This window comes from Salmo trutta, chromosome 3 (genome assembly GCF_901001165.1).
Source record: "Salmo trutta chromosome 3, fSalTru1.1, whole genome shotgun sequence".
Taxonomy (NCBI): domain Eukaryota; kingdom Metazoa; phylum Chordata; class Actinopteri; order Salmoniformes; family Salmonidae; genus Salmo; species Salmo trutta.
The window spans coordinates 32089731-32103802 of record NC_042959.1 but is presented as its reverse complement, the minus strand read 5'-3'; the positions used below and the strand labels follow the sequence as shown (position 1 = coordinate 32103802).

General features: G+C 43.3%; 1 protein-coding gene across 8 annotated transcripts in view; it reads right to left on the bottom strand.

Annotated features, from left to right (window-relative positions):
• LOC115173011 (ensconsin) overlaps positions 1-14072 on the bottom strand; it is a 39789-nt gene that overhangs the window by 24043 nt on the left and 1674 nt on the right. For all 8 annotated transcript variants that reach the window (XM_029730974.1, XM_029730982.1, XM_029730996.1 and 5 more), the window contains exons 2-5: positions 2632-2754; positions 1901-1981; positions 1383-1546; positions 413-521 (exon numbers count right to left, since the gene is read on the bottom strand). In XM_029730974.1, the coding sequence (XP_029586834.1) occupies positions 413-521; positions 1383-1546; positions 1901-1981; positions 2632-2754 (477 nt within the window). The remainder of the gene's footprint in view (positions 1-412; positions 522-1382; positions 1547-1900; positions 1982-2631; positions 2755-14072) is intronic.

Below are 14072 nucleotides of genomic sequence, written 5' to 3'. Positions count from 1 at the left end.
GATTATGAACAATAAATTCAAGAAAAACATGGTTTGAGACATAGTATAGCACCTATGCTATCGCTCACTGCACATTAAGAGTATGCCCCATAAAAAAAATGTAAAAAAGGCATTCAGACTTCAAAAGAAAAACATAGAAAATGTTGAGAAATGTCATGAAGCGAGCCTTGGACATACGCAGAACATATACCAATACCTAATCAACATAACTCCAGCTGACAGCAAACCAATAACGAGCCAGTCGCTGTGAGGATGAGTCAGCAAGTTTTAACCGACCTGTGTTTTTCAGCGTCCGCTGTCAGACAAACAGGAAACCATAAATCCTTACACACATGCTTGAGTCCTGTACACTTAGCAGTCCTATCCATATGGTATAGAGCAGAGTGGAATGGTACGGAGGAAGATTCCTTACCGGATCGGTTGTCTGATTCTGAGAGTCCTCCCCAAGACCACCTCTTCTGCCTCTGCTCCACTCTCTGGCTGCGCTCCAGGGTCCGCCGCATCACCGCCTCATAGTGCTCCTGCAGCACCGAGGGAGAGAGAGAAGGGGAGAGATAGAGGGGGAAAGGAGAAGGGGGGGGGGGAGTGGAGGAATGCAAAGTCATTCACATGACAAAGTAATACTCCGGGTCTCCCAAACAGGGTTGAAGGGATAATGATGACAATATGAGCCTACGTCCCAGAATGAGGTGAGTCGGTAACTCAAAGAGAAATGCCGTTTTCAGTCTGACAATAACAGTTCACTACAATATGATCATAGTGAAACAAGAGGGGGTGATGACAACGTTAGATAATGGGATATTAGACAAAGCCAAATTGTCTGCTCTACTTTGAAGCAAAGATTAATATCCCTGTAATATGTTTTAAACGATTCAGTCCTTCATTTTGAATACCAACACTACATTGTTCTGGGGTGGTAGAGTTGCATTTGTCTGCTTAGCAGTGGTGCAAAGCAATAGGTCACTAGTGCCAATCAGGCTGGAATAAGAAGACTGAGGGAATGAGTTTCCTGCAGCAGACGCCCATGAAAAGAAGCAAAAACAGGAGACGGTTTCATTCATGACACTAACAAAGTACGCATCCTTTCCTGAAGTCGTTCACTCATGCTCTAACAGAGACATTGCATTAACTCTGCCAATTAGGCTACACCATAAAACCCCATGAACCTGAGCAGTGAAAATAATCAACTCGTGATAGCTGCACATCTGATTAGTCACTGCAGTTCAACCGTCCCAATTCAAATACATTTCCGCTTACTATGGATATCGACATGCTCCAGTTTAGTGCACACATTTACGCCATTGGCTAAACAAATAGTCTGCGAAACAAGATCTGTATCTGTAGCGCCGCCCTGGTGTTGAGGAGGACCACAGGGACCGTACCTTCTCTTCCTCCTGTTTCTGCTTCCTTTTCTCCTCCACAGCCGAGCGTCTCTGCTCCTCCTTCCTGCGCTGCTCGTCCAACTTCTTCTGGCGCTCCTCCATCTGACGCTCCACCTGCAGCTTGGTCTTACGCTCTCTCTCCAGGATCTGAGAGTCCTTCGCAGCTGGATAGGCGTGGGTGTGTGTGTTTAGGTGTGGCGTGTGTGCACGCCGTGTGAAGAGAAAACGGGAAAACACATTGGTTTGTTTACTTTGTGACCAGCCCAGTGGTCAAAATCATCACCCAATTAAATCTCCCAGTAAAGTCCCACTATATAGAAGGCATTTCCTGTCTCAACAGGAACTTGTAATGTATGCACTTGTGTATGTTGCTAATCCAATGAGTAGATAAGAAATGAAATGGCCCATTAAAGAGAATGGTGTACAGGCCGGACTCCTGAGACCTTAGCTAATAGAATGTGTTGATGGATTATGACCAACCCATAGAAATGGACCCACCATTCAGACTGAGCTCTTACCTTGCTGCCTATCGGCCTCCTCTCGTCTCTCCTTTGCCACTCGAAGCCGATCGTCTATCCTTAGTGCAGCACCATCAATGACTGTATGCACATAAGTGTGTACACACACACACACACACACACACACACACACACACACACACACACACACACAGTGGAAATAGTGTGGGCATGGGCAGAGAATCAGTGGTGGATTATGATGTGCTGCAGGGTCACCGTGAGTTAATCACCTGACAGGCAGATGTGCTCATCATGAATGACATTAATGCCCTTTGAGTCATCACCTTATTACTGCAACAGTTGACAGCACTGTTTATGCGGCATTAAGCCACAATGACATGGCGGTGTGACGTGTGAGTGATAAGTGTCACTCATTATAACCCAGGTAACAGACAATGAGATGTGTAGTTAAAAGCCTGTATGAGATAAGGAATATAATATATAAAAGCCTGTGGCTACTTGGCAATGAATTACAGGTAGGCCTAATTTGTGACTACTGAGCCATCGTCATGTTTACCACATGGTTAATGACATCAAAAATTAGCTAAGACTCCACACTGGAACTCTGCCAGAGGCTATGGGAGAGACATACGAGTCGTTCTGATGGTGGGTGTGTATACGTTCGTGTAGGCCTAGGCTATAGGTACGCATAATATATGCATATGAATGTAACCGGTTTGTTTGTTTGTGTGTGACAATGCAGATGCAGCAGGCTGGGGATATTTTGTTACCTGGCCGGGGAGACTTCGCTGCAGTGGTGTTGGGTGGTGCGTTTGCTTTTGCAGGGGATGCAAGCACTGGGCTGTTCCCTGCTAGGCTGCGCCGCTCCTCTGCCTGCGCCTGCGCAGTTGCAGCTAAAGAAACACACACACACAGAGCGAGAGAGAGAGAGAGAGAGAGAAAGTCAGGTCACGCTGTCTAGAATAGCATGATGAAATGTCTAATGAAATGAAAATGCCTTTGGAATAACGAGCTGCTGAGCAGTCTAGAGCAGGTGGTTCTCTGTGCTTTGTTTGTCCTCCATAGGAATGCATGTTCTAGAGAGATCCAGAGGAATTAAAGCTACAGAACAATCCAGCTATTCAGCCTCCCCCTGCCCCCTCTCATCAACGGTCAGCCAGGCTGCTGTCCACTGGGCTCTGTGAAACTCTCGAAACGCCCAGTTCCCAGCATTCAAGTGACCACCCTATGCAGACATCCCTGGATTTTAAAGGATCAGATGAGGAACACTTTAGTGTAGGGGTAAGGGTTAAATGTTGGTTTCAGACTTGGACAAATGACAAAAACATTGAGGCCTGGACCTCCATAGGGCACATCAGAGAGCCCCCACTCAGCATGGCCAAAATGTCTCCATTCAAAGTTGTAACCTATTGCTATAGGGGCCTCTCTATATTAAGCCTATCACGGCAGCCAAGGCATTAAGCCGGCAGAGGGGAAAAGAGAGAGGAGGAGAGAGGGAGGAAGTGGAGAGAACGTGATCAACAGCTGAGCCCTGGTAGCAGCCCTTTCCTCGGACGTGAAAATGTGTGTGTGTCAGCAGTGGTCGAAAAAGTACCCAATTGTCATACTTCGAGTAAAAGTTAAAAGATAACTTAATAGAAAATGACTCAAGCAAACCAGATGGCATTTTCTAGCTTTTTTTAATTTACGGATAGCCAGGGGCACACTCCAACACTCAGATATCACTTACAAACAAAGCCTTTGTGTTTAGTGAGTCCGCCAGATCAGAGGTAGTAGGGATGACCAGGGATGTTCTCTTGATAAGTGTGTGAATTTAACCATTTTCTGTCCTGCTAAGCATTTAAAATGTAACGAGTACGGTTGGGTGTCAGGGAAAATGTATGGAGTAAAAAGGACATTATTTTCTTTAGGAATGTAGTGAAGTAAAGTACAGATACCCCCAAAAAAACTCCTTATTATTAAGTAGCACTTTGAAATATTTTTTATTTAAGTAGTTTACACCGCTGTGTCAGGAGCATTGTGAGACTGCTGACAGAGGGGTCGTCATGTGATAGCACTCTGGCTGCTGATCAAGCTCAAGCCAATAGTCTGAAATAGCTTCCAGACTCCTGTCCTTCATGATCGCCACTGATAAGTGTAAGGACAGGTTGGAATTTTCAACTGCTGCTTCGGTGATGCGCTATCTGGTTAGATTATAGATTGTGAAGGGAAGAATACAGGAAAGGAGACTGCAAAAAGAGTCCCTTTCAGACTGTTGGAGAACAAAGTCAACACAAAACCGGTCCCCTCTCACTGCTCTTTATGATGTCACATGCAAACAATAATGTTAGTGCAACAGAAAGGAACCGTGATCCTTACTTCCCACAGCACCTCTGCCTCTCCCTACCTGTCTGCATTGAGACAGCAGGTGACAATAGGGGAGTGGTGGTGAAGAAGGCTCTCCTTACAAGAAGTGACCCTGACAGTACACTGTGTTCACTGCCATGCTTTGTTTCATACTGTTGTTTTCTGCTGAGTGGGATGACCGGGAGCGGGAGCGCATATTACAGAAAAGCTCATATAAGGAGGAAGAGAATCTGCAGGAGAAAAACTCAGCCGGATATGAACACAAAACAAAGGCAGGTTATCAGCGAGTGGAAACTCAATCAGGAACATAAAGTGGACTATAGAAGAGGACTATGTTACAGCTCTTTAGCATTACATTAGCCCATATCAGTGTGGTTTTGGAGAGAACACCTCAAACAATGACAGACAATGGAGCTCAACGTTCAATGCTCCTCCACTCCCAATATTACTGGAACAGATGTGTATCTTTAGCCATTGGTCTTCACAGACTAGAGCAATAGGATGTAGTCAATAGGACAAAAAAACAAAAAAAAAAAACAACAGAATGACACCGGAGGGGGATGGCTGCCGTTTTATGGGCTCCTAACCAATTGTGCTATTTTGTGTGCTTTTTCGCATTGTTTGTAACTTATTTTGTACATAATGTTGTTGCGAACGTCTCTTATGACCGAAAAGAGCTTCTGGATATCAGAACACCGATTACTCACCTCAAAAGATTTTTTTCTTTAATGAGTCGGACGCAAAGGCTATAATGTTACTCCCAGATAGGCCCAAATCCTAGGGATGCACGATATACCGGTAAGCATATCGGAATCGGCCAATATTAGCTAAAAAAGCCAACATCGGCCCGATGTATAGTTTAACGCCAATGTGCAAAACCGATGTCAAAGCTGACGTGCATACCTATATAACGTAATGGCGCCATGAAAAATACAACGCTACACAGAACAAAAGCAGAAAAATACTAAGCGTACACTTCCAACAACCAAACAAGTTCAAGTCGAGCAGTCATTTGAAAGAATAAGAAAATTTAAATGAGACAACTCCAAGATAATGGAATTCATTGCCCTTGAAAATCAACCGTTCGCTGTCGTGGATGATGTTGGCTTGCACCGACTTGTCATGCACCGGTACACACTACCAAGTATGCACTATTTTTCAGATGTTGCCCTACCAGAGTTACATAGCATTGTTGAAACGCTACATCTATGAGCTACTTGTTATGGGTGTCACTGCTATTAGCTTCACAACTGACATTTGGACCAGCGATGTCAGCCCCATGAGCATGCTGAGTCTGAATGCACAGTGGGTCAACAAGGATTTCGTACTAAGGAAAGCCGTATTGCATGTTCAAGAATGTGCTGGTTCTCATACCGCTGCTGCCATTTCAATGCCATTGGAGAACATGTTTGAAACATGAACACTCCTAGCTCCATTCAAACAACCGACTCGAGAAATAAGCTCAACCGCGTCTGCAGCAGACGTGATACCCTCTGTCAAAACTGTCGACACATACCGTGGGGTTAAAACTTTCAAAAGTACTCTACAAGAGGCTGTGAACAAGCGATTTGCTGGAATTCTCTGAGCCTCTGTACTGTGTTGCCACCATGTTCGATGCTAGGTACAAGGACAGCTACTTTGAAGCAGACAAGAAACAAGGTTTACGTGAAATGTTAGAGAACCAGCTGGACAAGATGGAAACAGACACAGTGACAGTGCGCACCGAGGAAGAGAGGCCACAGACAGACAGAGCTGAAACTTCACTGTTTAACATGCATGATGAAATTCTGGTTGAGACAGAACAAATGAACAACGAAACAGCACAGCAAGTGAAATAAATATATTTTACTGGTAATGGGGACATACGTAAATGTCAACAAAATAACATTTTGGTCAATGTGTGTGTAACTATTTAACTGTACTAGAATGCTTAAAAAGGCCTCCACAATTTTTAAAATTGAAGTTTTTTGGCAAGGAAAATATCGGCCAAAAATGTAATATCGGTGCATCTTTACTAGCTACCTAGGGTTAGCTAGCAAATTAGAGTTGAAACAAACAAGCTAGCTAGCATGAATTTTAGCTGGCTAGGTTATATTGAAAGCTAGCTAGCTACATCATTTCAAACCGGTCATCTGGTTTGCTTGGTTAGCTAGCTAATAGCCAATGCCATTGCAAGCAAGGTATGAATTAAGCTAGCTAGCCAGTTATGCTAGCGACGACGCTAACCATTTAGCTGGCTAGTGGACGTCAGCATACATGGCTCTGGGTCTGGCTGGCACTGGCAGGAGTATGGGGTAACTTGCTAGCAACATTAGCAACGGCAGCTGCAGTCTCATTTTGGCTACCTAGCAACATGACAAGGTCTCATTTCTGAAGGCAGTGGAAACACAATTTGAGCTAGCCCATCAAGGCCTGCCCAACCTGGGTTGACTTCAAAGTGCCAATGGAAACAGGTCTTTAGTGATTCCCTGATTCTTTACTTGTCCAAAAGTTCAAGTCACCTACCCCCCTCCCTCAAAAAAGGTATTTAAATCCCATGATGCAAGGACCCACTTTACAAAATAAAATGCATTAGTATCTTTTTTTTACCATGGAGAATCAGACAAAAATGGAGGCTGCACTCTGCCCATTGGCTTCTTTGAATATTCAAGCCTCTCTCAAAATACAACACCGCCACTTTAACACTCTTCTGGAGGATGGTTGGCCACTCTTGATAACCCATAAAATATTGCAACATAACAATTAAAAGCAAAACGTATGTCTTTTATTTAAAAAAACTCCCTCCAGAGCGCGAAATTAAGGTCGTCCCAGGGATGATAAATGTGTCTAGGACTGAATATAAATATATATATAAAAAGAGTTCAGGGACGACAGATCCAAAATTCATACAACCACTGCATATCAAAACATTTTCAAAAGCAATGAGGCTGATGCAACAGATCAGACATTTTAGCTTAAAATGTTGATGAAGTTGTATTTCTTCATATTATAACTTCAGAAATGTGTACATGGCTGTAGGCTATGCATGAAGGTTCCAAAATGCAATTAGCCAAAAACACTTATCAAAAGCGCATCGCACGAGCAAGCAGTTTCATGTGACAGAGCTGAAAATATCAGTAAGACATTAAGAAAAAAGGGAGCTCTAAAGATGCAGCAACTAGCATGGGTTACTAATACGAGTAGGATTGTGACTTTGGCTGCTGGACAATAAAATAATGTTGATTTGAAAAATAGAACATGAGAGAAATGCTAGTTTCAAAGGCATGAAGTGTTTATAAAAGCATTCCCTCAACCTTTCCATGATCGTTTTCTGGCTAGTCTACTTTGAAACAAGGTAAGACATGGTTCATAAACTGACAAAAACGTCCAGGTTTTAAACAACTAGGTTTATGGTTAAATAGTTCCAAAATGCTGAACCACCTCCGCTCAAGGTGGGCGATGCGCAACAGGCACTGTTCTTCACTCTCTGATCTTTTGACCATTTGATCTGAATGAACCGTGCAGAGTATGGTGACAGAATCAAACCCATAGACGTTAATGTTAGTTATCATTCATTATACTTGTCAAACATGACTGGCATTTAGCCTATATTTCTGTAATTAAAAGTCTCATGGTTTGGAAAAATTTTCTGGCCCATCCCTCAAGTCAGCATCAGTTTGGACACGAGGCTATAGTCAATATGCATATCACATACACTGACATGTAGGCTTTTTTATTCATTTGAATATTATTTCAATGTTGGCCTCTCTGATCCAATTCTGAGCAGATTAATTGTTTGATATTGCGATTTGTTATTTATTGAAACTTGTCCAGTTGGACAACTTAAAGGGATACTTCGGGATTTGGCAATGAGGCCCTTTATCTACTTCCCCAGAGTCAGATGAACTTGTGGATACCATTTGCTAGCAGATACCAATACATTGCGCTAACTCTAGTTAGCATAGGCTCGCGAAACTACCTCCAACTTCCTTCATACTGGACAGAGGCATAAAGATGGTATCCACGAGTTCATCTGACTCGGAAGTAGATAAAGTATCCCTTTATATCTATATTCTTCTTGTCCGACATTTTACTTTTTACTTGACATGAGAACAAACATTAATGTTGAGCCCTGAAACGGTATCAATATTTTTCATGCAGGTCATCATGGATGAATGACTGTCTGCTGCTAACCCCACAGGAAGTGGAGGTCAGTTTACTGTTCCTCTCCTCAAATCAATTTTTTTCCCCCGCCACATGTTTCGTAAACAACAGATCTGGACTAACACTGAAATTCTTACTTATGGGCCCATCCCAACAATGCAGAGAGAAAAGACAAATATGAAGTAAAAACACACAATAAAAGTTAATAGATAGATACACAATGAGTAACGATAAATTAGATGTATAGCAGGGGTACGAGGTATCGCGTCACTGGGTGGGAATCCCAGGTTAAGTGATTAAAAAAGTGGATGAAAAGGAGTTCTAATGAATGACCGATAGCGTTCATAAGCTTATGCACTAGTTAGCCAACCCACTGCCTCTGTAGAAGCTGAGGGGTACTTTGATTCCTGCTCAGTATTCAAATACACATTTGGGGTTAACAATTAAGTAGTGACGTGTGTCTCATGAGCTGCCGACAATATAAACATCCATCTTTCCATCAGGGGAGAGAAACACAGGTGGAGGGAAATTAGATGAACCTTAGCAAATACACAGCTCTTGGATATACCAAATAGGGGGGGAAAAGATATAATCCAAGTCTGTGCAGATATTCATGAATCATCCACAAAACGAAGTTACCCTCACATCGGCTTAAAGTGACTCTTACAACACTATTCATCTGGTGTCCTCCTCGCCCTGCCAAGGCTTAGGCAGCTCTGTCGCATGGCAACTGTTGCTGAGCGAGGCAGATTAGAGCTTGAGAGACCAGACAAGGGTTTATATCTCGCTCACTGTCAACCGAAGCCTCAAAATTCACACTAATTCCAAGCGTAGCGCCAAAGAGAACTGAAAAAATATTAAGGGTTAATCCACCCCGAACAGTGTTAGTGTTACATTGAAAACGATTTTTGTTAACAAATGGTTTCATTTTGGCGTTATAACATGATTGGTAGAAACATGTGAAAATCGTTTTTGGAAATCTGTTGCAGCTCAAGTCTACTACAAAACCCACAATGCAATGCTCTCTCTGGGCTGGCTAGCTAAAAAACATAGATGCACACAATAATACCAAAGTCAAAGCATGTGAAGTAGCTACCTTCTGTAAAAATCGGCTAAACTGCACTATCAATTTAGAAGTCTCTCTCTGAGTTCAACTTGCATTTCATCTCTGCCCAGAGAACATTTCTTTCCCACAGAGTTACTTTTGAGGAGATGGGGAAACTCCATTAGAATTGTATTAACACCCATTGTGTATGTTGCCCATGCATCGTCAATGGGATGCGCGGTGCATTCTGGGACAAGGAGAGCCCTCCTTTAAGGAGTGAATGGGAATCAATTGGGTGCTAGCTCAAAAACCAAACATTGGCATGCATTTCGTGAACAATTACAACATTGCAAAATAGACTCATATCCTGACTTTCAGAAGGGATTGCGTGACAATTAGCTTAGCAACCGCATTAGGTGAATGTGATGAGTCGACAGTCAGTTTGGTGGGGCGTTTTTCCATATATTGCCCAATGGGATACCCATCTCCTTTCTGTTACATCTTCGTTTCCCCACAGACACAGCACACTGCGACATGGTACTTGGAGAAACGTAGTTCAATAATTTGGTACACTGTTTAGATTGAGCACATCTAAGCAAAATATATACTTTGTCATGACAATATAAATGGATGGATGTGTTCTAGACAAGTATGCCCATACCAGCTATTGGCGGATTTGGCGATCTGGAATTCAGGTAATTGTTTTAAGTGTTATGAAATGTGATAGTGTGTGGTACCCCATCACCAGAGACGAGAATGATGTAGCTATGACACGTTCCTACATGATTTCCTGACTTTCACAGACGGACCACTTAGAAGTTAAATCATGGGGCCATTTTTTCTTTTACCCAAATAATGCTCCTCCACTCCCAATATTACTGGAATAGATGTGTATCTTTAGCCATTGGTCTTTACAGTGTAGCTCAATAGGAGGTAGTCAATAAGAGGACAAAACTAACACGGCAAACAAAGCTGCAGCAATACCTCTAATGTATTAGTGAACCAGCCTTAATGATCACCTGCTTGTGTGATAGCGTGATTAGGCCTTGGTGTAGCCTGCCCTAGCAGACACAGTAAATAGCAGGCCGAGGATATCATTACAGAATGTGAAAAAGGAGACGCCATCCTTCTATCCACTCAAAAAAGGAGGGCAGTGGGCAAATAGTGGGGACGCTCCATTACGATGGACGCAAATAACAGTACACCACATCAACATTAATGTCCCTGGTTACACCCACCTATGCTCCAGTCCATACCCATTAACCCTACTACTACCCCTTGAGAATGTTGATACCATACATTTTTCAAAGACAATATTAGTCAGAGAGTATGCATTGATCCAGGTATTTCTCTCCATATATGTTGACGTAATGTAGAACTGAAAGAGCCAGGTGTCCCAGGGCTCTACAGTGTGACCATGTTAAAATTTAGGAGCACCAGTGCGCCTAGAAAAGTGAAGGATTCTACATTTCTTTGTGTGTGCACCTAAAATGTTTCAACTTAGGTGCCCACGTCATCCTTGTAAAAAGGTCAACATAGAGCCCTGTGTCCTTGTGCACACTGTGAGAGAAGAGCTGACGAGGGGAGGAAGAGGGCACCTGCACCCATCTCTCCATCACTATGGAGATTTGCGTCGATAAGCATACATTAAACCTGAATGGGCTGGCTGCAGAAAATCAGACAGACTGACGCAGCACAAAGCCAGACAAGAACGTGGGTAGTGTTTTTTTACACCAGAAGTCAATGGGGACTGTGTGAATGTATTAAGGAAACCCATTAGGATGCACAACAGATTTGCCTGCCTGGCCTATGTCCACAACTAAAACACTATCCTTTGAAAACATAACCTACTTTTTCCTGCATCAGATCTTAGAGGACATTCCATTTTATATAGCATATGCTTGCTAGCTGCGGAGGCGCCACATTGCTGCGATAGGAGGAAACTCCTTAACCGATTAGTCTGTAGTACGTAACTTATCCTATTAGGCAGTTAGGATATAGTACAGGAACAGCTTTGAACAGAGCTCTGTATAAATCACACGCAACATAGTAAATAGACTGGCTATAGACGGGTTGGTTGTTTAGCAACAAAACCGACACATGCGCAACTATTGGGCAAAATCATACAAGGTTGGCTTAGATTGTTGACATGTAAACCATTATATTTTCAATAAACATTGGAGACAAACATTTGCACAATGATCACTTGTCTTTAAAATACGCTGTTAGTGACAGTTGTTGGTTAGATAGAAAGCCATTTTTTTTAGCCATAATAGCATTGACATGAAATCTGTCAAAATACATCAGAACAAGACATGGTATCAAGAACAAGATTTAACTAGTTTAAACGAGTCACTTACAATTCCCCACATGGCAGTTTCGTGTCATTGTTGCTATCTGTCCATCCAGAATCACAACAATACACAGACTTCTTCCCCATTGAAGTGTGCGCATAATTTGACATTGTCAGCTAACCCATCTATATTGATTAGGCTAGCTAGGCTTGGAAACATCCCCCAGGCAGAGCTGTTAGGGGAGGCAGAAGAGACCACTCATCAGGGGGCTCCTGTCTTGGAAGAGGCCAGTCAATGGTCATAAACAGGAAGCAGGCCAGACTGCACTAACATGCAGCTGCAGTTATGTTCACAGACGGCCAAAACCACCATTATCCAACCAGCAAATGCCTAACTTCAAAGCACTATGGGTAATGCACACCAATGAGCACTTGTATAACAGTATGAGGCATAAGGGTACTCAGATATCCACCTGACTTTGTAACCCCTTATTCTTCACAATAAACTGAGAACATTGGTTCACTGCTAAAGACCCATGCTGACTGACCTGGTGCCTCCTATCCAAAGCACCACCCACCACACATACCAGTCAGACGACAAGAGTAAGTTCAGTGGGTCAGTGAAGTTGTTCCAACACTCGCGCTCCCTCTCTCCAGGACCCGGCTGCAGCAGCAACAGGCTGGGTGTTACTTGGTTGGCAGGAAGTGCAGTACTGCAGATGCCTGGAGTGGAATGTGTCCACACGGTCTAACAATGACAGCCTTCAGCGGGCACAACTGTGATGAGGGCGCGCGCACACACACACACAGACAGCAGATCTTGTCCAGGAGAACTGGGGACACATTCACTCAAGAGCTAAGCCTGGGCTATTTCCAGACCCACCGGGATGATGATACGTCAGCACCATTCTCACTGGCTAATGAGAGAATGGCCTGACCAGAGCTTGGCTCCTTAGGGTTCACACAAGGACTGTCCCAGGTGTGGACATACATCACATTTCATCAATATCACTCATGGTGGGCCAACAAGCACAATTGAGTGGATAGGCTAGTAGGCTCAATGCTTATACAGTCCACTGATTCAAAGCCAAATCTATGAACTAGGCCCATCTTTCCTTTTTAGTGTGTCACTTACTACTCTATACAGTCAAAATGAGGGGGCGATGGACTGGCTTCTTATTCAAATAATGTTGTCCACATTTGCTTCTCAAATCTTTCCACTGTGCCAAAAGGAGAGGGCCTTTTGCATGAGTAAGCACATCCATGATCGTTAACTGCAACACAATGAGTTCTTATTCACCCTATAAAAAAAAGAAGAGTTGACCTGCCTGGGGCACATTTCTCTCTGTGCTGTAATGCCTGGTGAGGAACCAAACTGTGTTCTTGACTGGGGCTCTGCCATTTCACTGACTAGTGGGTCATGACCTCAACTTAGGGTTAACCTCCTGCAGAAGGCAGAGATGACAGGATCTCCTCCTAGCCGTTTCACTGCTACAAGCGACTGCACCAAATAAGGCTTGTCAATTTCCTCCTTTGGGTCAGTCACAGCAATTCAGAAATATTGATCAAGCTTTTGATTCTGCAGCCCAGGCAGAGCCAGGATTCAGATAGCCTTGCTGGGATTTGAGTCCCAGGCATCTGATCTGCACTCAAGGTCTGAATGCCCAGTTCGATACACAAGCTCACATTCTTGTGGAGATTTTAAGGCTGGACTAGATTCCAGCCATTATTTTGTTAGCCTTCCTATGTCCAAATGTTGAGGGAACCTCTACAAAGTCAGGGCAGTTGGGATTTTCAAACATCCCCTCATCACCCTCTAGGCTAGATTGCATTTCAGTGGAAAATACTTCCACAAAGCCACAAAAATCAGTGTGGATATAACTTTCAGAGTGAAAATAGTGAATGGGAAACTGGATGATGAAAAGTTATGGTCTACTTTCAGAAACCCCTTCTCCACAAGGAAAAATGCACACCCAATCTGTGTTATGTTGGGGGGGAAACACTAGCATTTCAGCCAAATCCTACAGCTTGATTCAAAACAAACGGGGCATTCAGACCTTCTGACGTAGACCCAGTGAGCATTTGGCTGCCACTCAGGAAGTGGCCCGCAGAAGAGATAAAAGGAATGGACAAGGGACATTGAAATTACTGCCGTTATAGAGGAGTAAAAGACAGAAAAAGTGTTGGTTTGTACAGCAATTTTCAACCACTCAAGAAACAACCCTTTATCACTCACTGCATCCATGAAAACTAGCTGTAACTGGACAGTCTTATCCTCCATCAGCAGCTATGTGGGCTTGTTGTTGTGTCTGTGTGGAACTCAGTGCAAAACCACGTTATGTAGCTAGCTAGCTACCTTGTGAAGACCATTTTTGACCAAGGCC